The 24,544-nt window shown below is 64.8% G+C and overlaps 1 protein-coding gene across 2 annotated transcripts in view; it reads left to right on the top strand.

Moving 5' to 3' along the window:
- EEFSEC (eukaryotic elongation factor, selenocysteine-tRNA specific) overlaps nucleotides 1–24,544 on the top strand; it is a 113,982-nt gene that overhangs the window by 75,924 nt on the left and 13,514 nt on the right. The window contains exons 5-6 of one of the 2 annotated variants that reach the window (XM_043885511.1): nucleotides 19,079–19,720; nucleotides 23,875–24,031. In XM_043885511.1, coding sequence (XP_043741446.1) covers nucleotides 19,079–19,720; nucleotides 23,875–24,031 — 799 coding nt within the window. The remainder of the gene's footprint in view (nucleotides 1–19,078; nucleotides 19,721–23,874; nucleotides 24,032–24,544) is intronic. The other variant, XM_043885512.1, reaches the window with a different exon arrangement.

Here is a 24,544-nt window from a genome sequence, read left to right as displayed (position 1 = left end):
TAGTCGTGATCGCATGGTCCAGTTGTCAGTTTTTGTCACTTCAGGTTTGAGCATCAGAATACCAGCTTCACGGGAAGAATTTGGAAGCTTTCATTCTTTATTCTTCTTAAGCAGTTTAAATAGGTTGTATGTTCCTTAGAAGCTGAAGGTCTCTGAAACCATCTGAACTTTGTGCTTTTGGGGGGTTAGCACTTTGATAACTGTAAACTTTTTTCTTTTTTGTTGGTTTTTTTTGATTTCCATCTCTTCCAAGGACAATTTTGGTAAAAGATTTTACTAGAAAGTTTTCTATTTCAGTTATATCTTTAAATTTATTTGCATTGAGTCTTGCAAGTAAAACCTCTTAATTTTTTATATGTTGTCACTCCCTGTTATTTCTTTCTAATATTTTGTGTTTGTGCTTTACCATTTTTTAAGAAATAGCTTTTACATTTGTCTGCCAACTCTGTTGTTCCCTTTTCTGAATGCATGACCTGGGCTTTTGTCCTTGCTCTGTGCCTCTCTGCCTGAGTTGGCGCTTCTGCTCTGGCTTCCTGACTTCGAAGCCAAAGGCCTCGGTCCAGGTAGTCGCCGAGTGTGGGGCCGGGTCTGCCCTCTGAGCCCCGTTTCCGCTGCATCCCTCTTTGTGTTTTGGGTTACTGTCTATATATTCTGCCACTGCTGTTTTCAGCCTTCCTTTGACCCGAGAGTTGTTCGATGAGAAAATCTTTGTTTCCCAGTTGGGGTATTTTTCCTGTTGGTTTGGTTGTGCATTTAGTTTTTGTTGCATCGTTGGGGGAGAATGTGGCCTTGTCATGCTGAATGTTTGGAGTTTACTGAGTTTTCCTTCACGTCCTAATACATGATTTTGTACATGTTCCAGGGGCTCTTAAAGAGAAGACGTATCTGTTACCAAGCTTGAGATAAACACCCGCCATGTGTCGTGCGTGTGGGTGTCGGTGCGTGCTGATGGCTCCTTCTGCCCCAGTCCGCTCTGACTTGCTCGCCCTGCGTGCTCTGCTGGAGGCTTGCCGGGGCGGGTGGCGTTGTGGCCTCCTCCTTTCTCCTCTGCTCCCGACACTTTGCACTCCGCTGTGGTCCCTGACCCTTCACAACTCACCTCTTCCTGTGGATTAAGACCTTCCCGAATCACCAATGGCCCTTGGGCTCATTTCAGCTTTTTCTGCCCAGAATTCAGGCTTGTTGGATTTTAATTTGGCAATTCAGGCTTCTTTTTTGTTAGGGCAGTAATCTTGATCTTTTTTTACTTCTAACATCTCTGAGTCATTTTGTCTTAGAGGTGATTTTTATTTGCAGCACAACACACCGTGGCCTTGAAAAATGAAAATGCATATTTAAGTCCCAGGGAGCTCCTTGGACTCAGTTTCCCTGTCTGTGAAGTGGGTAGCTTTCTTCAACCGAAACGTCATGGTCCATTTACTGCACATGTTATGTCACTAACTGGCATGACGCCATCCTTTTCAGGACATTTCTTCCTCTGACTTTGACAGACGAGCCAAGCAGGTCCAGGGAGGTGGGTTTCCCAGAGCTGCCCGACTGACCGTGTGTGGGCTGTGACTGTCCCCTGCCCAGGGCGCCCCACTTCCACATCCCATGTTCTTCCTGCTCATCGCTTGTAGCTGCCATCACGCCGTCGATGGAAGCCCAGGTCAGCCTGTGTGAAATGATTTCTGGCTTTCTGGACAAGCTGTGGCAAGTAGGGTAACCTAGTAACCAGGTTCACTTTTATACTTAATTGGAAGCAGACCGCGGCGGGCTCAGGGGTCAAGCAAACAGTCTCCTCAGCAGCGCCCCCCTACCCCGCCCGTCCTCTGAGCGCGAGGGCTGCCCTGCCGGGGCGGGGGCTGCTCACCCAAGGGCCGCCCTCTGGACACTGCTTCCGGCTCCTCGTGACCGTCAGAAACAGCAGATGGAGCCAGAGACTTGGGGAAAAAGGCCACCCAGTTCCAAGCCCTCATCTCCTGGGGCCGCGACCTTGGTACTGAGTGTGGGGAGGCCTTGGCTCCTCGATGAGGGTCTCAGAGGTGAGGGGTCTGCCGCAGACCCTCCCGGTGGTGGATTGTCTCAGGCTGCCGTGAGGAGGAGGGACTCCTCCGGGGCCTGCTGGAGGGAGGAGGTCCGAGGACTTAGGGCCGGAGCCCCCCCAGACCCAGTGTGGTCCTCGGGGACGACCGTGTCCGCGCTCCCGGCTCTGTTCCTCCAAGGCCTGCATCCGGTCGGCTGGACGACCGGCTGCTTTGTCTGCTTGGGGACAGTCAGGGCAAACCAGCCCTGGGCTCTGCGACGAGCCTGTGGCCCAAGCTCAACCCGCGTGGGAGCGGCCCAGCCTCACCCCCTGCCGCTGCAGGCACACCATGGCTGAGCTCGGCCTCCTCTGTCTGCAGGGCCAGGCCTGGCCCCGTTTGGGGGATGCTGAAGACGGTTGCAGGTGCACCCCGTGTTGCGGGAGCACCCCGCTTCAGTCCCTCAGCCGTGGGCCTGCTCGGCGTGGTCCCAGGACCGCCCTGAGCACCCCTCGGTCCCTCTTGGCGGTTGAGCTGTGCGTGAGGAGAGCGGGCCAGGGAGCGGACCTTCCAGCAGCGAGCAGGGGCTCTCTGCGGGCAGAGAAGCGCAGCTGGAGGAGCCGAGCCCTCAGCCCGTGAGCTCAGGCCTTTGCGTTCGGCCCGGAGCTGGCCTCAGGAGAAGGGGCTGCAAGCCAGCCTCCAGCCCGGCTCTGCCTCTGGGCGCCTGAGGGCCAGGGCCCGGACCACTCAGGCTGCAGGGGCCCGGCCGGCCCACCCAGGCTGGAAGCTCAGCCCTTCTGGGGCCAGGTCCACCCTGGTGTGGTGTGAGCCCCCATCTGGGCATCTGGGGTGCAGGGAGGCGTGAGCAGGGGCAGACACACCCACCGAGCTCCTGCCGTGTGCTCAGCCGGACTCTCCACCCACTGACCCTCTGAAGGGCCGTCCGGGGCCGGTGCTCTGAGCCCCACCATGCAGACGGAGGCCACTGTCCCCGCGTCTCACAGCGCTGGCATCAGAGCCCGTGGGGCGGCTCCTCCCAGTGCCCGCTGTGCCCCGGTGGCAGCTTTGTCCTCTTGAGCTGGAAGGGGCGGCGTTGAGGCCTCCCATGCGCCTGCTCACCACCTGGACCGTGGACTGGGGTTGTGGGAAGACCTGGGGTGGCTGGCCGCGTGCTGCCGAAGGTCTCAGTGAGAGTGAGCGTCCCCGTGATGGAGGGGGCGAGGGCCTCGCGGGGAAGATAAGGTCTGGGTGAGTTTCCCAGGGCTCCGCGTCCATCCGGGGCAGGTGGTCGTGAGTCGTGGGTAGGGAAAGGGTGAGAACCCGCCAGAGACCCAGATCTCAGGCCCCCTCCTAGCGCGGGGCCTGCAGGCGAGTCCTTGCGGGTAAGAGCCAGGGTGGCCCCAAGGTGGCTCAGGCAGGAAGGCTGGGCAGGAAGTTGAGGGTCAAGACCCTCCTGGCGTGGGGTGGGCAGGGGACTGCTGCTTCTGAGAGCTCGCTGGGGCCTGGTAGGTGAGGCCCCTTACCCAGTTTTCAGACGGGGATCAGGTGCAAGGAAGCACCGCGGGGATTCATTCACACGTGGAGTTTTAGCTGCAACAGACCGTGGGTCCTGCCCTCAGGCAGCGACTGGGCTGCGAAGGTCCGAGCAGGCAGAGCGGACCAGAGGCCGGGGCGCGGGGCGCGGGGGTCCTGCCCGCCCAGTGCCCCCCTGTGGGGCTGCCACTCCTGGAGGCTTGCCCCAAGGGGAGCACGCAGCTCTACTGGGAGGCTGGGTGCCACACTCTGCGCTCTGGCTCCCAGCCCTCTCATCTGACTTTAACATGCCCGGGACCAGGGAGAGAGACATTTACGGAGGCAACAAAAGCAGCACAGAGCAGCAGCTCGATGTGGCCGCAACGGGCCTGACAGCACGCGCATCCGCACCTGCAGGAGCGCACGACCCTCACCCACACCCCCACCCGCACCCGCACCCTCCTCCTCACCCTCCTCCTCACCCTCCTCCTCACCCTCACCCTCCTCCTCACCCTCCTCCTCACCCTTACTGTCCTCCTCACCCTCCTCCTCACCCTCACCCTCCTCCTCACCCTCACCCTCCTCCTCACCCTCACCCTCCTCCTCACCCTCACCCTCCTCCTCACCCTCACTGTCCTCCTCACCCTCCTCCTCACTCTCACCCTCCTCCTCACCCTCCTCCTCACTCTCCTCCTCACCTTCACCCTCCTCCTCACCCTCCTCCTCACACTCCTCCTCACCCTCCTCCTCACCTTCACCCTCCTCCTCACCCTCACCATCCTCCTCACCCTCCTCCTCACCCTCACTGTCCTCCTCACCCTCCTCCTCACCCTCACCCTCCTCCTCACCCTCACCCTCCTCCTCACCCTCACCCTCCTCCTCACCCTCCTCCTCCTCCTCACCCTCCTCCTCACCCTCACCCTCCTCCTCACCCTCACCCTCCTCCTCACTCTCACCCTCCTCCTCACCCTCCTCCTCACCCTCCTCCTCACCCTCACTGTCCTCCTCACCCTCCTCCTCACCCTCACCCTCCTCCTCACCCTCACCCTCCTCCTCACCCTCCTCCTCCTCCTCACCCTCCTCCTCACCCTCACCCTCCTCCTCACCCTCACCATCCTCCTCACCCTCCTCCTCACCCTCACCCTCCTCCTCACCCTCACCCTCCTCCTCACCCTCACCCTCCTCCTCACCCTCACCCTCCTCCTCACCCTCCTCCTCACCCTCACCCTCCTCCTCACCCTCCTCCTCACCCTCACCCTCCTCCTCACCCTCCTCCTCACTCTCACCCTCCTCCTCACCCTCCTCCTCACCCTCCTCCTCACCCTCCTCCTCACCTTCACCCTCCTCCTCACCCTCCTCCTCACCCTCCTCCTCACCCTCCTCCTCACCCTCACCCTCCTCCTCACCCTCACCCTCCTCCTCACCCTCCTCCTCACCCTCCTCCTCCTCATCACCCTCCTCCTCACCCTCCTCCTCCTCCTCACCCTCCTCCTCACCCTCACCCTCCTCCTCACCCTCCTCCTCACCCTCCTCCTCCTCCTCACCCTCCTCCTCACCCTCACCCTCCTCCTCACCCTCCTCCTCACCCTCACTGTCCTCCTCACCCTCCTCACCCTCCCCCTCCTCCTCACCCTCCTCCTCACCCCCCTCCTCACCCTCACCCTCCGATGCCCCTGGGCCGTGCCGTCTTCAGATGGGCCGACGAGCCTCTCGGCAAGGGCCGCGATCCGGGACCCCCGAGCCGTGTGCCGGGTGCGGCGGGAGAGGGTGGCGGGGTTGGCTGGGTTTGCCCTTCTCCCCCTGGCGTGTGCGCGGCTGGTCTGGGGACGGCCGTGGGAAAGCACTCTCTGCGGGGAAAAGCCCGCTCAGAAAAGCTTTGATTTTCTCGAGATGTCTGGTAAGGAAAAAAGCTACACGGCAACGTGAACTAACTGGAAAATAAGTGAACAAAGATTATTTACAGCACAGGAGACAGCCCTCGAAAAAATTTTAAAAATGAAACATTGGGTTCAGACCAAAGTCACACGAAAGAACAGTGATGTGTGGTGGAGAAGGCTTGACCGTGCAGTTCCTGTCACTGATGTGCCTTCCTTTGCTGGAATGTAGTTGTCTTTACAGGGTCTGGTCCCTGCCATTTGCAGAAGCGGGCAGCGTTTGGCACGCGGGGCTTCTGGCGGGTTGTGCCTCCGCGATGCCCAGGGCTCCCCTCTGGTCGCCCCCGCCCCTCCCCGGCCTTGGTGCAGCCACTTCCCTACAAAGCAAGAGTCTGGGGGGTGGTTGGCGAGGAGAAAGCCTGGGAAAGGCGGGGACCCAGGCCTTCTTGAGGCGGGTGGCAGCCATTAGCTCAGAGCCGCGGCCCACCGCCTTCAGGACACAAGGCCCCCGGGGTGCGGATGGAGCCCCTGCAGCACCCAGGCCTGCGGAGCTTGGCTGGGCCCCCTCCCGCCCCTGCCCCTGGAGAAGGTTCTGAGGAGGCGCTGACCCACCCCCCGCTGCGGCCACTCCCCTGCGTCGGCTACCCCACCCTCCCCCAGCTGTTGGAGACGCTCTTGGAAATCCTTCAAACTCTGACCGGCCCGGAGCCTGGCGAGGTCCACATGGGAGTCAGTTCAACTGCTCGGTTCTGCTTCTCGTGCAAAGCACCCCGGCTGCTCCATCTTGGGGTCCCAGCCCCCAGATGGTGCCCAGGCCACCGTCAGGTTTGTGTGTGGCCATCGGCCTGCAGGGGCCGTGTGGCGGATGCACAGAGCGTCCAGCGTGGCGGCCAGGGGGCCTGTGTCGGGAAGGTTCTGCGAGGGGCCTTGCTACAGTGGGAGGGAGGCCGCTCCTCGGCGGTCTGCGCATCCTCCCTTCTGGCTTAGCCCCCGCAGCCCTGGGCACCGCCGTGATGCCCAGTCCCTCTGCCGCCACGGCCACTCGTGGAGGCGGGGGACGGACCCTGTTGCCCGCGTGTGTCCCGCGGCTGGGACAGGGGAGCCTTTGTTCGGCTGAGCGCCCGCCGGGACCATACCAGCATTCCCGAGGGCCGGCCCGCGCCCTCCAGGAAGGACAGGGCCGTCCTTGCTTGTTGAAAACTGGAACGTCGGCTAATGAGGAGCCGTTGAGAGACAGGGGGGCCCGTCCCGGGCAGAGCTCACCACAGTGGGCCTCTCGTCTCCCCGAGGTGCCGTAGCGGCCGGGTGGAGACCACGGCTCCCAGCCTCCTGCTCACAGGACGTGGCCGGATGCCGGGCCCTGGGCGGTCGTGTTTTCCCTTCCCTCCTCACCATTTAGCTGTGTCTTCTTGTGAAGGGCAGTCAGAGGCGGTGTTCAGCTCACTGTGTCTCCTGGGGACGCCTGCAGAGTCAGCTCCCCAGGAAGGCGGGCTGGCCTGGGGACTCAGCGGCTCCTGGCTGGACTCGGGTTCGGTCCTATCGCGCGGCCTTGTGGGGCCTGGCTCCTGCCTGTGCCCATCTCGGCGCCACTGCAAGCGACCCACTAAGGCCTTGGGGCCAGGCGCCACACAGGGTCCGGGTGAGACGCTGCCGCCTCCCCTTGTGGGCTGGGTTGACGACGGCCACGCGGGTGCCTCTGGGGCGCTCGAGCAGACTGTCGGTGCATCCCCGCCCCCCCTGTGCTGGGCCTTCCCGGCAGGGCCGCGCTCACACCGGCTGCAGGCCTGGGGGTCCACGTCCCGACACATTCAGGAGACGCCCGCGCGCAGGTCTCAGGGCAGGCAGGTTGTTGGGGGCAGGCCCAGCCACCAGTCGAGCTCGGGCTGCCGCAGCCTCTGCCTCATGGGTTCAGAAGGCAGGACGTGCCTGGGAGGATGGAGGACCCGGGGGCGGCCACGATGCAGCCACTCCCCTCTGGGCAGAGGCCCGCGGCCCCCGCAGCATTGGCATAGGAGGCTGAGGCTCCGCCTCTGGAGGCCCCACCCTTCCAGTGCAGCGTATGCGGGTTTGATCCCGGGTCGGGGAACTAAAATCCCACGTGCTGCAGGGCAGCTAAGGCTGTGCACCATGACAGAGATTCCACATTTCGCATCTGAGACCCAGCGCAGCCACATAAAGAACCAGTGCCCAGGCTGTGGGTCACCCAGCAGCCAGCGCCTCTAGCCCGCCCAGGCGTCTCCTGCCCTGCCCAGGCCGCGGGACTGGGGCTGTGACTTGGATGCACTTCTTCACATCTTTTCTTCTTCTCTGTTGAACACGTGATTTTTCCTGATTATAAAAGCAGTGTATATACTTAGTGGGAAAAATACAGAAAAGAGTATTGGGAGAAATTGACCATAATTCTATCGATCACTTTTATATGAACTCCCTTTAATTCACTTTCCTGTGTTATAAGCTATATATTTGTATATGGTGGACATCACTCTGTTTAATTTTACTTAATAAGTCAGTATTTCTGATGCATGGAGCACCAGTTTCACAAATATATCCTGTATCTTTGAAAGCACTTAGCTTGTTGCCATTTCACTGTTTCTTACTATTATCATTATGTTGTTTTCTTTCTTAAATTTTCCCAAGCGCTTTCCGTGAGGCCTGAGGCACTCCATCTCCACAGCACCTCACACTGCCGGGAAGGGCACAGCCCTCTCTGAGCACCCTCGGCATGCCAGTCTGGCCCAGGTTCTGGCCGGTCGTGTTCTTTTTTTTTTGACTGTTTATGTGGCTGCGCTGGGTCTCAGTTGTGATGCGAGGGGTCTTTATTATCACGCATGGACTTTGCTGCCCTGCAGCACATGGGATCTGAGTTCCCCGACCAGGGATCAAACTCGCATCCCCTGCATCGGAAGGCGGGTTCTGAACCACTGGACCACCAGGGAGGTCCCAAGGCCGCTTGTCTGTGGACCCCGCTTTGGAGAGCGGTGTTATGTGTCGCCTCTTTCAACTGCAGTGGAAGTGCATGCTTGTGAAAGCTTTACACACTGTCCCCTAAAGCTGAGAGTCAAGTTCCCTAAGATTCTGCTCCCCAGAACGAACCAGTGCTAAGAGCATGTGCACATCTGTTTGATGTATGTGCGCACACACACACCCACACACATGTGCACCCGTGTACATACACACAAGCACACACGCACAGGCATACACAGGACACACGCACATAGGCACGCACACACAGGTACACACACACCCACACACACGTGCACCCGTGTACACACGCACAGGCATACACAGGACACACGCACATAGGCACGCACACACAGGTACACACACACCCACACACACGTGCACCCGTGTACATACACACAAGCACACATGCACAGGCATACACAGGACACACGCACGTAGGCACGCACACACAGGTACACACACACCCACACACACGTGCACCCGTGTACATACACACAAGCACACATGCACAGGCATACACAGGACACACGCACGTAGGCACGCACACACAGGTACACACACACCCACACACATGTGCACCCGTGTACACACGCACAGGCATACACAGGACATACGCACATAGGTGCGCGCACACAGGTACACATAGGCACATGCATGCATGCACACATGCAGACACACGTACATGCAAGAACACACATACACAGACACACACGCATGCAGACACACACGCACGCACGCACCCACGCACGCCCCCGGGAGTAAAGGCCCTGTGGTCCCCGTGGCCCCTGGCTGTGGCCGTGTTCCTGTGACGCACTGGGTCTGGTCCAGAGGAGGCAGGCGCGGCCCCGCCACGTCCCCCAGGACGGGCTCCCTGGCCGCCCACGGCCCTCCGTGAGCGCCTCCTCGGGGCTGGTCCCGGCTTTCTGGACCGGTCGGCCCGTGTGCAGTCACGTGGTCCCGGGGTCGGAGGCCCCGCGGGGGACGAGGCGCGCCCGGGCCGCCCGGGGCTGGGTGCAGAGGAGCGGCCGCCTCCCTCAGCGTGCGGTGCCATCATTCTCCCTGCGTGACGCTCGGCAGCAGGGGGCTGGCCAGCTTGTTTCATCTCTTCTCAAGGGAACGTTAAATTTATAGCCAGCCCCGACCTTCCCTGTAGCCCGTGCTCATCCTCTGCTCCCTGGATTGATGTGTGGCACGCTGTTTCATTAAACCACATACAGGAATAATTAGCTCGGCAACGATGCCTCAGAACAAAAGCCCTTGATTTAGTTTGACTTTATAAGTTCCTCTCTTTTGATGTGCAGAGCACATCTGAGGTCTCAAAGAGCGCAGAAAGGAAAATAGACGACGTCTAGTCAGGCTGGGGCTCGCTTTCCCGAGCACAGCCAGTAACCCTTTGGTCCCGGGCCCCAGCGGCCCGCATGAGCCCGGCAGACCAACAGGTCCCGCGCTCCCCCGCCTGGCGGCCTGGCCTTGCCTCCAGCCCCACCTCCCGCATCCAGAGCCTCCTTCCATTCCTTCCCTCACTCCGCAAGCACCGTGGCGGGGCCCAGGGTGTGCGGTGCCCCTCGAGTGCTCTGGGGGCTGCGGGTGAGCAAGGCCCTGGCCCTGTCTATCCTGCCCTCGGGTTCTGTCCCGCGGACTGCCCGGGGGTCTTCCGACCTCCCCCCCCAGCTCCTCTGGCCAGCGGGTGAGGCTGCAGCCTTGCCTGACCCCCTGGGCCCTGCAGGACTCTGCGCTCACTGACGCCCCACCCCCTGCCCCGCCTGTGCCCCTCTTCCTCAAGGCCCCCCGCAAACAAGTCCCTGCCAGCTGGGCACCACGGCGCCGCCCTCGAGCCCTGCGTCCTTGCCGCCCCAGGAGAGCCCCTGGCACGCAATGCCGGGAGGGAGTGACCGTCGGTGCTGGAAGCGCGGGGGCGGGGGCTTATGTCCTGGCGTCTGGCCTCCTCGTACCCCTAAGAGGGCCGGGCACACCACGGGCTCCGCACATGGGGGTCTGGCCTGTGTGCTGCCTGGCCCAGCCGTCCGGGTGCGTGGGGACCCCTGCTGCCCAGGACCACGTGAGCCGAGGCGGCCAGGAGCCTCGCGGGCTCGCGTTTACAGTGGGCGCCCTGGCAGTGGTGGTGCCGTCCTTGCAGAGGAGTTTTGGACCAAATCCATGCAGATTCTGTTCCAGCTGGCTTTCGGAGCCACGGGGGCAGATTAAGTGGCTCTCTCTCTGGCTTTCGGTTTCTAGGGAACCAGGTCTGGGACAGGCAGACAGCGGGCTCCCTGAGCGCCTGTCACGCGCCCTTCACCCCTTGCTGCTCCAGCCGTGCCCCCCTGGCCCTCTCACCCAGGACACAGAAGGACGCACCTGCTCTCGGCAAGGCCCGGTGGGAGCGCCGGGGCCGCCCTTGCCTCCCCGGCTGGACGTCTGGCGCCTGCCTGTGGGCCGCAGACCCCCGCGGCCCGCCCTGCCAGTGCCTGCACAGCCCCTCACTCTCGCCTGGCCTGGGGGGTTGTGACACGCCCCAGCCCCGTGTCCTGGCCAGGCCCTGGGCCTCGGCCTGCCTGCCTCAAAGCCCCTGCTCACTCCGCTGCTCACGGGGAGGCCCCTGGGCTGACCACACACCTCTCCCGCCTCGGGGACACGTTTCCGCCCTCAGGTCCCGTCAGCCCACCGCCCGGCTGCCCGGTCCCCACCCGTCCGCGACCCCTGCCCCGTGGCTCCGGCCCCTGACCCTCAAGGCCATGGCGTCCGCCAGCAGGAAGGGGCCACTCCCCGTGCTGGCTGCATCGCCGGGGACAGCAGGCTTCAGGAGGCTCTCCTGTAATCTCTCTATCCACACGGCCCTCATTTTAATTTGCAAAATTGAACCCAGATCGAGAGCAGTAAAGCCAGAAGACGGTAAATATTCATGCCTCGGTGAGCGAGGGTGGCTCCATTACCGTCGAGAGATTGGGAGAATTACCTCGGGGATTATGTATATTCATGGGCCGATTTTTATTTGCGATATAACGTGACTGCCCCTGGCCTGTGTGTCACCCGGTCCGCCCCAAACAGACTTTGCGCAAAGCTCCCACTCTTAAGCCCCTAGAAGTCCTCTCGAGTGGATCAACCTCTCCCCGCTTCCTAGGAGACGGGCGGGAATAGTGACGCCCCGCACCCAGCCGGGGGCGGCCACGCGTCCTGTCCGCCCCGCAGGGCGTGGTGCGATTCTCCACGAGGAGACGAGTTCTGTTCCCGCAGCCGTCTGCCCACCCCCCGCCCCGGGCTGCAGGACCGGGCCTGGCCTGTGCCGTGCGCCTGGAGCTGGGGAAGTGCTCCCAGGTCAGCACCCAGCAAGGCCGGTCGATGGCGGCCTGTCCCGCGGGGCGCTCAGCTCTGTCGGTGCGGCCGGGTGGGAGCACCCGCGGGGGATTGGGCGGAGCCAGGCCTCGGTAAGGTGTCTGGCTGCCGCAGGCCTCTCCCAGGCAGCTCAGAGCCGGGCAGGATCATCTGGCTGCTGCCCACCACCTGCCCTCAGATGGAAAGCTTTTCATGCTACGCCGGCAGAGCTGAGCGGCTGTGATGCAGCCTGCAAGGCCTGGGAGCCCGAGCCGGTGGCCGTCCGGCCTTCTGTGGAGACATTTGCAGCCCCCGGTCCTTGAGCTTCAGGAGATGTTGGCCCTGGAGCCCCGCGTCGGGCTGAGCCCCGCCCTCACGTCCTCTCGCGATTTCATTGTCACGGCAACCCCGGTGAAGCCGGGGTGCACATCTCCTTTCTGCTGATGACACAGTATTAACAGTAATTGTGTTCATGGCTCATCTTTACTAAAGGGTTCCTAGCTTTTGATGCCACGTGAATGGCTCTGCACGGATTGCCCGGGGTAATCCCCCCAACTGCCCGGGGAGGCAGGTGCGATTTCCACCTGAGGAAGAGGAGAGGGCAAGCCCTGGGTGCCCAGTGTCACGGGCTGGCTCGAGGGAGCCGATCCGGGAGGTCTGACCGCAGAGCCTGCACCGCTGGGTCCCTTGCCTCAAGTGCAAGTTCATGAAGCAGCTTTGCCCCCAGCGCTGTGCCAGCCCCCTTCTGTGGGCAGGACACACAGGATCCCGTGTCTTCCGGGAGGCCCGGCCCAAGAGCTTCCCCGGCAGGGTCTGCGTCCTGGCCCCACCACTGCCGTCGGGAAGCCTTGGGCCCCATCTGCCCCCTCTCCATGGGGGTCTGTGTGAGAGCTGAGTGGGCTGCTGTCCGCCAGCTTGTTGGAACACTGCCCAGGGGGTACAGTCGGTGCTCCCTGAATGTCAGCCGTGGCATGGGGAGGTGACGAAGTCCCCAGGCATCTGAGCGGCCGTTGGCTAGTGCGTCAGCAGAGGATCTGCGGACCACGAGCTGCGGGCTAGAGGCCGGAGTGGGCCCTGGCCGTTGGTTTGGAGCCGCGGCGAGCGGTGCTGGGCCCCTGAGGCCGCGGGCGTGGGGGGCCCGGGGTCCACCTGCCCCGCCGCGATCACGCCTCACCTGCGCTGTGCCGCTCATGGGCCCATGCTCCCCGATGCCCAGCCGGCCCCTTGGTGGGACACGCCGCCCGACTTGCCACCCCACCCAGGGCGCTCGCTTGCTTGGCTTTCTCCCTTCCGAGTTTTTGCTTTCCGGGTTTAATCTTCGTCCATCTCACCCGCAGCTCCTGAGCTTCTCAGATAACGTGACAGAGTTCGTCTCAGCCCCACCAGCAGGCGGACGTGTTGGCCAGACGTCTGCCCTGGGGAACCTTTCGTGTCTGAGAACCCTCTCCAGATTTCCAGGCTGACCTTAGCCTAGGCTTCACCGGTGCCTTGCGAGATCGCCCAGGCGTGGAAGAGACTCTGCTGCCCAAAGCTGAGCCTCTTGGCCCCGCGGCTCCCTGGGTCCTCGGCGTCCTCCCCATGGAGGGCTTCTCACGGGCCAGGCTTGGCGGGGGAAGGTGCCTTCACGCGCGGCGGCCGATTGGCCGGCTCTGGCTGGGGTTCCGAGCCCGGCCTGGTGTCAGGAGCAGGTGAGTGCACCTGACCTTTGTCACCTGCGGCCCTGAAGCCTGCGCAGCAGCCGGATGTCGTTCTCTGTGCCCGGGCGTGCGGGGTGGCTGGCCCCCCGGGCCGGGGACTGGCAGCGCACGGCCAGTGGGTCAGCTTCCCGCAGTGGCAGTTTCCAAGAAGGCATTTAAACCCAAAACTTATTTTTATTTTAAAACAAACATGGACCTATCATGGCATCGAACACAAAATTTTCCATGAACCTTGGACGTTGGAAGCAATTCTGTGCCCCCAGCAGCCGGCGTCCTGCACGTGCCCGCCTCTGCCGTCTCCCGGTACCGCTGGGCTCTGGGGCCCATGGGCTGGCAGGCTCCCGGGCACGGTGAGCCCCGCAGCTTGCCCTGAGGGGCCCAGGAGGGAGAGGTTGCACTTTCATTTCTGAGACTCCCCCGGTCTCGTCCGAGTGGGCTCATCCTTTGAAACCCCATCATCTGCCTGGGACCCAGGCCTCCCGGTTGGTTCTCCACGGCCTGAGTGTGGCCGTGTCCCTGCTTGGGATGCTTCTCCAGGCCGAGCCCCCGTCAGAGCTGGCCCCCTTGGCTCACCTCCCAAGGATTCCTTACCCCCCAAAAAGCCCGAGGATGTCGTTAAAAACAATTAAAGCCCCAGTTGTATGGAAAACAGGAGAATCAGACATCGGGGTAATTCAATTTAAACTTTTATGGGATGACAAATGCGTGGAGGGTGGCTGGGAGGAGGAGCATGGAGCTTCCTGGCAGGCCCCTTGTCACTTTTACGGTTTTCCATTGTTGCCGGACTGGGTGGCTAAGAACCTGGGTGAGTTTGTGAGGTCGCAGTGGAGGGGCAGGGCCTCTGCTGGGCCCCGCGGTAGGAAACCCAATAACCCCCTCCCCCCACCGCCGGGTGCCCACCAGAGACAGCAGCGGGAGGGGCCAGCAGGCAGCAGGATGGCACGGCCTGCCATGGACAGCCCCCGCCCAACGCAGGCGCCCAGAGAGCGAAGCCAGACGTGCAGGCGCGGCGACGGCCGTGGGGCCTGACGGTGCTCATCAGCGCCCGCCGGGGCCCAGGACTCTGGGCAGACCCTGAGCTGGGGCGGTGCGCACAGGCCCGGGGGCACCGAGCTCCGGGCACGCAGCCTGGCCGGGCACTCGGGCGGGGCTGTGGCTGGAGTAGACAGACGTGCCTGCAGGCAGAGCCTCCATCGGAGCCTGCACTCGGGTCCGGGGGTGCAGGTGGGTCCCCAGGCTTCTGAAGACGGCCTCCTCCTCTTAAGGGCCGTGTCTTGTTCCTGAGCAGGGGCCCCTGAGAGGAAGGTCTCCTCTCCTCCCTGGGGGCAGCTGGCTTTGGCTGAGGGCCCCGGGGACGTCTGCATGGAGCAGAGCCCACTGCTGGGCAATCAGCGCAGCCTCCTGGGACGAGGCCAGGTGGGAGGGGCCGGGCCAGCGCTGCCAGGCCTGGTTCCTGGTGGTGCCAGCACCCGGGGCTGGGGCCCAGGCCCTGAGCCAGAACAGGGAGGGGCCGGCCTGACCTCCTCGATGTCAGCTCCCTGGGAGCACGCCCGAGAGGCTGCTGGGCCTGGCCATCCGCTGTGGGGAGGAGCTTCACCTCCCCAGCAGGGACCCCCGAGGAGGCCCATCCTGGTGGGCAGCTGCAAACAGCCCGCAGTGCCGAGTGGAGGCTCTTGCTGGCGCTGCTGGGGGCGAGTGGCCACAGTGGTGGGCGATCAGGGAGACTGAGGCAGGCGTGCGCCCCACCACGGGTCTCGTGCAAGGCGGTGCTGGGGAGCACGGGGGGTGGGGGGGGATGCGCAGGAAGGGTCCCCGCGGCAGCGTGCCCACGGGTGTGGGCGTGGGTAAGAGGAGGAAGGACCGCGGCAGTCAGGAGGAGTGACTGGACAGGGCATGCGGCCCGCCGGCCGCAGTGTGAGCTGGTAGGCGAATCTGGAGGCGTGTGCATGCAGAGGCATCTCCCAACGTGGACAGACGTCCACCCAGGGCAAGGGGACGAGTCGTCGAGTGGGCCAGCGGCAGGCCCAGCCCTGTACACTCACACACACCCGTGTGTGCCTCGCGGGGTGCTCGAGGCTGTGAACGCCCCTGGTGGGGCACGGGAAGACTTGGCGGAGGTTGCTCCAGGGCGGCCGGGCCGGGCACAGGCCTCGGGGCCTTTCACCCCATGCTGAGACCCAGGATGGGCGGCGGCTCAGACGGGTCAGTCCTGGGAGGGAGCACAGGCAGTGGGCACCTTGCTTGGCCCCTGCGCCTTTCTGAATGGTTCGTTCTTCTAGAATACACATGGGTGGGAACCGACCCCCGGGGCCCATCCACTGCCCCCACAGCCCAGGCCGCCCCCTCCCCAGCGGCGTCCCGAGTGTGGCTTTTTGTGCAAGACGCATCTAATGCACTCGGCCGGGGACGTCTTATCTGTGCCCGGCCCAGCTCACAGGAGAGGGAGAAATAAGAGCAGCCAAATTGAAACCTTATTAAACCAAATTGGTTAGGTCTGATGGAGCCAAACCTAGACGGATCTTTAAAAGCTTATTTCATTTTTCCCTCCGGTCTGAGCCTCTTTGAATTGCAGTAACTGATCCTGGTGTAAGCTTATTAGTGCCGACCTTGTGTGTCTCTTTTCTCCCGACTTACATTTCATTAAGTGGTGATGCAGTCGCAGGGCCCTGACCCTCGCCTTGGGCACAGCCAGGAGCTTCCAGACTCATTAGTGGGCGAAAACGGATAACAGGGGTCCAATCTCATTACGGCCGGTGCCATCATTACAGCAACCTCTGCCCATCAGAGGCGCGGCTCAGCCCCTGCTCTCTGGCATCTGTTGACTCTGGAGGGTGTCAGGGACCCCGCGCGCTGATCCTTTGCAGTGTGCTGTGGTGGGTCTGGCTCCTCTGTCCTCTGCTGCAGAAACAGCACCGCCAGAGAGCTGGGTCAGGGGCCGCGGTGCTCGTGGACTCTCTTGGGGTTCATGTGTGTGGTGTGATGGGAGAGGGGGCTTCCAGACGGACTGATCGGGTGCCCCGGCACATGCCTTTCCCCCGGGCCTCGATCCCGGTTCTGTGAAGTGTGGTCGCCGTAGCCACCTGGGGGTGGTTGGGCGGACGGTGAGGACCAGCTCGTCACTCGACAGGTGTCCCGCAGACGCCGTGTCTCCCCTCTGCCCTCACCGCCGCTGGCTGGGTGTCCGATCCTGCAAGCTGGTGCCATGCAGGGCAGAGACGCACGCCTTAGGACCCCGCCTTGGGCCACTTCCTGCCGGTGTTCAGCGGCCTTAGAAAGCACCCCGGTCACTGTGAGCCCAGCCTCCCGCCGAGGGCCACAGATGCCAGAAACCACGGTGCAGAGGCTCAGAAGCTGGAGAGAGCCCCTGAGTGTGTGGGGCCGGGCAGACAGGTGTCTGTTTGCTGTCCCACTAGCCCGTCCCAGACCCCACGGAGGGAGGACCCATCCCACTGGGGCCCTGCTGGCCAGAGAGGGACGCCGAGGTAGCTGAGGGGTCAGGTCTGAAGTCAGCCAGGCTGGCCATCAGGAGGCGCTGCTGACCTCAGCCGGGGCAGGGGAGGGGGCTGGGCCCTGCCTCCAGCTCCAGAGCCTTCTTCCTGGGTTCATGGGGGGGTGTCCACCCCACGGCCCCCGGCACCGCTCCAGGTCAGCTGGTTGGGTGGTCTGAGGTCAGGCCGGGCGCCAGGCCTGCCTCGAGGTCCTGGAGCTGATCAGCCCAAGTCTCAGCCTGTTTGCCTTGTGACCTTGGAGACATCAAAAACCTCTGTTTCCTCATCCATAAAATTGAATGGAAAAATATTGACCTGCCTCGTAGGGTTTTATGAAGAATAACTGACCCAGAGGATGGTAAGACTTGTGTATTAATCAGAAAGGGCCAAACTGCTTAGCCGGCATGAACTTGAGTTTGAAAAAGTGTTGGCTTGCTTGATGGTATTCCTCCTCCCCTCCCCGCGGAAGCTTCAGCTGCCAGGGAGACAGGCCGAGGCGCTGCAGGCAGCTGGCCCTCCCGGGAGCCGCGCCGGGGGCCTTCCTGCCCCAGGAGACGGCACCCCGCCCCCCGCCGCCCCCTTCTCCCGTCTCTGCGGCTGTCACGGGTCCTTCTGCGTGTTGTGGGCGCGTCCCCCCGTGGAGGCTCAGGTCCCCCCACGCACACGGTGTGGCAGTTACGCTGCAGGGACGGGACCCTGCGGAGGGCGGTGAGCTCATCGCGGGGCTGGGGGGGGCCCGCGGGGCTGGGGAGGGCCCGCGGGGCGGCCGGGCAGGGCTGGTGTAAGGTGACACCCTGCGGTCACGCGGTCACCCCGCGCCGCATTCCTGGAAGGCCGCGTCCCGGCGCCCGCGCGGACCGTTCCGGGTGCCTCGTGTCTCTGTCTGATTGATCTTGACGGTGGCTTTTGACACCGTGCCTCTCACTTTCTCTGCCCCCTGACCTCCTGGTTAGGTGGTTAATGCTCTTTAAACAAACACTGGCGTTTCAGGCTCTGCAGGGAAGGACCGGGCTCCTGTGGCTCACGCCAGCCCAGCACCCCACAACGGGGAGGAAACGGGGGTTCCACACCCCGACCTCGGAGACCGGGCGCCCGCAGCCTAGCGGTCGGTGTTGCCCCATGTGAGGGTGCTGGTGCTGGGTTCCTGTTTCCCTGCTGGTCTGAGCGGAGGTCCTGTGACTGTCTCATCACCCCGATGTGGGTATCTGCGGAGACGCTGCTCACACTGTGCACGTCTGTGGGGCCTTTTCTGTGCCTGCTCCTGATTTAGCCGCCTTGGGCACAGAAGTGTGCTGCTGGGGTGGGTGTGTGACGGTTTGTGAACAGGTGAGACCCGTCGCCCCTGGTGGCTTCCAGCTGCGCCCCACTCCTCACCCCGGCTGCAGCCCCCCACCACCTCTACACCTCCAGGCGCCCTGGTTTTGAGTGGACTTTCTGTGGCCCCCACGCAGCTGTCTCTTGTGATCAGGGTGTCAGCTCAGACACGGCCTCCGCAGAGGTCTTCCCTGACTGCTGCCCCCACGCAACCGGACGCCCCCAGCCCCCAGCCCGAGGCCCCAGCATCATGCGGCGTCGTTTCCTCCAAGCAGGGCCTGAGCGACGCGCAGACTGTGGGCGTCAGTCACACGTACCTACACACAGGACGCCACGTGCCTGTTCTGTTGATGCTCACAGGCGGCGTCGCTGTGAACGCACCCCGAGTGCTGTTTCTGGATGCTGCGTTCATGCGAACACAGCTGGCCCTGTCCCCACACCCGGGACAGCGCCCAGCACGTGGCGGCCCCGGGCCCGAGTGCCTGGTGAGCGAGGAGCAGTGCAGCCCGCAGGCTGGCGGCGGGCGGGTCCGAGTGGGCGGGGCGGCACAGCGGGCGGCGTAGCCGGGAGGCGCTGGGGCAGCGCTCTGCCCATGGGGGTCTGGGCAGCCGTGTTTGTCCTGCACTTTTGAGGCAGCCGGGCAAGGCCAGGCAGGTGAGGGAGGCAAGGCTAGACCGAGGGCTGGGGAAGAAAGTGCAGGACGGAGCCTGGGTGGGTGGCGAGAGGGGACCCCGGTGGTGCAGTCAGGCTGCAGTGACCACTGCCCACAGCCAGGCCCGGGCACCCCATGGACCTGCTCCGTGTGGGGGCATCTGATCGGGAGCCCATGGCTGCTGGCAGCCCTGGGACACGGACCGCTCTCCTGGGCCCCCCGCCCCGAGGCGCAGACTCAGCGCCCCCTCTCTTGCTCCGCCCAGGTGGTGAGGAAAGTGAAGTCCATGCAGATGTTCCACACGCCCGTCAGCTCGGCCGTGCAGGGGGACCGGCTCGGCATCTGCGTCACCCAGTTCGACCCCAAGCTGCTGGAGCGTGGCCTGGTGTGTGCCCCCGAGTCCCTGCACACGGTCCACGCGGCCCTCATCTCCGTGGAGAAGATCCCCTACTTCCGGGGGCCCCTACAGACCAAGGCCAAGTTCCACATCACCGTGGGCCACGAGACGGTCATGGGCCGGGTGATGTTCTTCAGCCCCGCGCCCGACAGCCTCGACCGTGAGCCCGTGCTGGACTCCTTCGACTTCTCCCGCGAGTACCTCTTCCAGGAGCAGTACCTGTGCCCGGGCCCGGCCACGGCTGAGGCCGAGGAGAAGGCGGGCCAGGCCTCAGCGGGCCACGGCCCCCGGCAGCAGTGGGCCCTGGTGGAGTTCGAGAAGCCCGTCACCTGCCCGCGGCTCTGCCTGGTGATCGGCTCCAGGCTGGACGCCGACATCCATGCCAACACGTGCCGGCTGGCCTTCCACGGCGTCCTGCTGCACGGGCTGGAGGACAAGAGCTACGCGGAGAGCGCCCTGCCCGCGCTGCGGGTGTACAAGCTGAAGCAGAGGCACGGCGTCGTGGAGCGGGTGAGCACACCTTCCTGCCCGCGCCTGCGGCCCGCAGCCGGGGAGCTGGGGCCACATCCTCCGGCTCGGCCGGTGCAGCTGCTCAGCGCGGGCGGGCGGCTCCTTGGGTGGCCTCCCACCATCAGCTGTCCCCGCAGCCCCACCTGGGAGCCCCCGCCCGCTGGGCCGTGAGCAGATGTGCGTGCGGGCCTCCCTGTCCCTGTGGCTCCCTGGCGTCGGCTCCGGGGGCCAGGGATGGGGGTAAGGGGTGGCCTGGGACCCGACCAGTGTCAACAGGCTCAGAGCCGCACGCTGAGACCCGGCACCAGGGAACTCGGGCTCCCGTGGGGTCTGCCCGAGGCCTCCGCAGGCCCCGTGGTCCTGACCCCCGAGTGGCAGAGGAGGCTTGGCCATCCTGGTGCAGCCCTGAGTGTGTGCAGACACGGGCGATGGGCGGGGTGTGCAGGGCCCTGGAGCCCGTGACTGCAGGCCCTGTGGCCTCGTCTTCGACCCCCGTGCCTCATCCCCTGCTTGCCCCCAGCCCTGACCCCCAGGGGCCTTGGCGCACCACCACCTGTGTGCCCCCACACCGCCCTGGGTGCCCCACACTGGAAGGCGTGGTGTTGTCTTCACCCTGGCTGCCTGCAGACCAGTTTCAGTGAGAGTTGGCACGGCAGGGCGTTGGCGAGTCTCTCTCCCTCAGGTTCCTTGCTGGAGAAACGGGGGCTGTGCACCCCAGCCCTCAGGGCCGCGGGCGGGGGGCCGCCGTGTGGGCAGGGCCGGCCTGAGCGCCAGGCCCCGTCTGCCGTCTTGGACTTCCCTCCTGGTGCAGCTGCCCGGGTCCCCAGCTGGCACCTCTCTCTCCACCCTGCCGGGGTCAGCCTGGGTGTGCCGGCCCCCTGGGCCTGGCCCCTGCTGGCGCCGGACGGGCAGGGCCTGCGGGCTGGGCAGAGGAGCCTGCGGCATTGGCCCAACCAAGTGTGGACGCGCAGACGCCACCGGGCACACTGGCCAGCTTTGAAGTCTGGGCGGCTCTGCCACGGCTCCCGGCTCGCCCCGCTCCGCTGCTGATGGCTTGCTAATTTTGCCGGGGCCCCAGGGAGCATGCCGGCCTGGGCGCAGGTGGCCTGAGACCGCCTCTGGCCAGCGTGGGCTCTTTGCTGTCCGGCAGTGCTGCCCGCGGCCCCCTGGCCCCACCTGGCTCCCAGGCCGCTCGTGGAAATGGAGACTCTTCGTGGAGCCACAGCTGAGCTGAGCCCCCCTCGGGGAAATCTGATGGCCGCCCGCGAGTGCCAGCCCCGCCCAGCGCCTAGGTCTCTCCTGCCTTCCCCGTGGCGTCTAACAGCCTGCGCCTCTTGGCTCCCTTTTGAAAATGGGTTTTTCTGTGTAGACAGAGGGTCGGGGCGGCTGGCCACGGGGGAAAGTGCTGGCTCTGGATCCGATGTCCCGAGCAGGCGCTGGCCTGACCCGGCTGTGGACCAGTCACCCCCGCCCCCAGCCCAGAAGCTGTGGCCTCTCTAACAGAGCTGGTGGAAAGCTGGTGAGGCCCCGCGTGGGAGGGCCTGGCCTGAGAGGTGAACCCGGCCCATGCGCGGTGCCCAGCAAGTGTCCACCCGCATTTCGTCCTGGGGCGTGGCGCCCTGGTGCCCCTTCACCCACTCGGCGCCCAGGGACGGGGACAGTCAGGGAGGCAGGGCCCGTGAGCTGGGGCCGTGGACACCAGGCCTGTCCCTGCTGGTCAGCGCCCTGGGTGCTCATCAGGCCTTGGTCTTGAGGAGTGGGCCTGGGCATCCAGTTAGTGGGCGTTCGGGCCGGAGCCGAGCCCCCGAGGCCCCTGGAAGTCGCCCGACAGTGAGGTGACCTGAGGGCCAGTCTCCAGCCCTGGGTTTGCCCGGGGGGGGGGGGGTTACGTGGGGCCAGTCGTCCCCAGAGACCCTGTGTCTTCCTTACAACCCCCTCACCAGGGACACGCATGTCCTGTGTCCCCAGGAGGGGTGCCGAGCCCGGGGAAGGGCCTGGCTGCCCCGCCCGCCCTGGGGGAAGGCTCAGACGTGGCAGCGTGTTCCTTAGGCTGGAAAGGATGGACGAGCCCGGACGCCTTCGTCCGGGGACCTGGGCGCTGCCGATCCTGGTGGCTCTGAGGGCCCGCTGGTGGCAGGGGTCTCCCTGGGGGCCCTCCCAGTGCGCGTCCTCTTTGGGCTGGGCACTTCACCCTTCTGGCCCCAGGCCATCAGAGGAGCGCCCGCCCCTGCGCCCACTGCAGCCCCCAGCTTCAGCTTCTGCCAGCCGAGGTTCTGGCCCCTGGGTGGTTGTCTGGCTATCAGGTCTCCCCTGTTCTGGCCGACACCAGCACCCCCTCCTGATAGTAGCCCTTCCGGAAGAAGCCCCCGAGGCTCAGCAAAACCCCAGGCACAGGCTGCAGGGCCTGGGGAGGCGGACCAGGCCCCATTCCCGCAGCCGCCCCCTGTCCCGGCTCCCGTCCTCCGGTTGGAGTGAGAACAGTCGCCTCAGGACTTGGGCAAGTCCCAGGCCGCGCCGCAGAGCCGGCCCGGAGACACACACGTGCGTGACAACGTGATTACGTGTGCCGCCAGCCAAGTCCCACTCGGGGGCCGGGGCAGAGGGCACGCGCCCGGGTGGACCCCATGTGAGGCTCACTGCACTCGGGGAGCGGCCCACGGCCGCGGGGCTGACCAGCCAAGCGGGTCCTTGGTGGACGCTGCGGCCCCCTGGAGCTGTCTCAGTGCCGAGGCTCAGCGCGGTCCCCGCCCAACATCCCTGGGCGGACTGACAGGGAAGCCGGCCTCCCCGTGGGACGGGCTGGTGTCTGATCCCTGAGCTTACCTGCCACCTGCAGGAGGCCTCACCGTCTGGCCCCAGGGGTCAGTGAACGCCATTCCTGCAACAGAGGTTTGCTGGGACCCACGGCCACACCCCGTCGCTGCTGGAGGCTGTGTTCCAGGTGCTGGGGGCTGCCCTGGCCCCTTGGGGCTCCCGGCGGGCACCTGTCCCCGCTGTCGCCCCGCTCCGCATCCGCAAGCCGCTCGGACTCTGTCCCTGGGCTCTGGAAAGCCCTTGCAGACAAGTGCCCGCGGGCCCGCGGGGCTCTGGGGGCCCCCCTCTGGCCAGCAGCCTTAGCAGCAAGGCCAAGCTTGGGACTGGCCCCTGGGAGGGGGACGCGCACGGCTGGTCCAGACCCACGGGTCCGTTTGGCTGTTGTCCTGGCCCTGCTGGCTGACCGGGCCCCCGTGAGGCTGGGACAGGGCTTCACGCAGGCCCTTCCATGGGGGCTGCAGCCGGGGGCCTGCAGAGGCAACAGGCACCCTCGCCTTCCGAGGCTGGTGACACTTGCTCACCCGGACTCCCCGGTTCTGGGGTCGGAGCGGCCGCTCTGTGCAGTCCACGCGCCGCGGGCCCAGGACACCCTCACACAGCCTTGCCGGCTGCCACGCGGAGGGCAGGGCCAGGTCTGCGAGCGCGAGGCTACGGAGCAGTTCCCGTGGGGGCGAGGCTGATGGCTCTCTGCGTGGCCCGTGGCCCGTCCACCCGTCACCGGGGGAGGCGGGGCGCACATGCCTGGTATCTGGCTGGTGAATCTAGCAGGGTAGGGTGTGTTTTTCTGAAAGGTTTTTAGGGTAAATGGGGCAGTTCCTGCTTTTCAGAGCAGCCCACCCGGGTCCTTGGCCAAATCTTGGCATCGTGGGCAGAAGTGCGATGTTCCTGAGCCTGGCTCGCGGGGCCCCAGGAGGTCCCCGCTGACCGCACGGCCCGCCTCTGTGTGCTGTCCAGGCCGTGCCCGGGGCCCAGGGGCGGGAGGGGGCCTCCCTGGCACTCCAAGGCCCGGTAGAGCTGGTGCTTACACACACACACACACACCCCTTCCCCCTTCTCTGCAGAGGCTGTGGCGTGGAGCCGGCAGGGGGCCTGGGGCTGGGAGGTCGCCGGAGCGCGAGCGGGGTGGGCTCGGGAGTGAATTGCACTCCCTTGGCCTTCCTGAGGAGCTGTCGGCTCCAGGACGGGCGGGCGGGATGGCCGTGGGCGCCCGTCAGCTCTGCGTGTCCCTGCGGGTGGTGGGGCAGGGGGCCGATCGTCAGCGGTGACGCGGGCTGAGCGCATGTGCGCGTGGCGGCCGGCCCTCCCCCGGCACTGACGCTCTCCCCGGGCGGGCGGTGCAGGTGCTGGACGACCACAGTGTGATCGGCCGCTCCCTGTTCAAGAAGGAGACCAACATCCAGCTCTTCGTGGGACTCAGGGTGCACCTGTCCACCGGCGAGCTGGGGGTCATCGATAGCGCCTTCGGACAGAGCGGCAAGTTCAAGGTCCACGTCCCTGGTGAGTGTGGCTCTTTCCTGACACTCGCAGGAGCGGTCACCCTGCCAGGCTCAGCCCGCGGGGCCGCGTGGCCTCTGCTCCCACCGCCCTGTGCCTGAGAGCCAGCGGGTCCTGGAGACGGCGGCTGTGGGCACCGCGTCTGGTCTGAGCGCCCAGGGCACGTCTCCCGGCCTGCGCGGGGCATGGAGCGGCTCTGACCAGCAGTTCGGGGGTGACCGGCAGCTCTGGGGGCGCGTGGCTCCCTGGGGTCGGGGTTGCCGCCCCATCCCTGCCTCCCGCTCGGTCTGAGGTGGGCCTGGTCCCCGTGGGGTCATGGCGCGCGTCTGCTGCCTGGGGTCCCACTGCACCGGGAGGGTGGCCTGCAGTGGCGGATGGGCCTCCCGCTGGATCCGCAGGCTGGGAAGGAAGCCGGGGAGCCCTCTGGGTGTCCCGTTCCACCCCAGGCCCAGGCGTGCTGGGCCTCACCTGGGACTGTGTGGCCCACAGGGCCAGGCTGGGTATCAGAGGCTGGGT

The sequence above is a fragment of the Cervus elaphus genome, chromosome 24, assembly GCF_910594005.1.
Source record: "Cervus elaphus chromosome 24, mCerEla1.1, whole genome shotgun sequence".
NCBI classification, from domain to species: domain Eukaryota; kingdom Metazoa; phylum Chordata; class Mammalia; order Artiodactyla; family Cervidae; genus Cervus; species Cervus elaphus.
The sequence above is the reverse complement of the archived record's forward strand: the minus strand, read 5'-3'. Positions and strand labels throughout refer to the sequence as shown.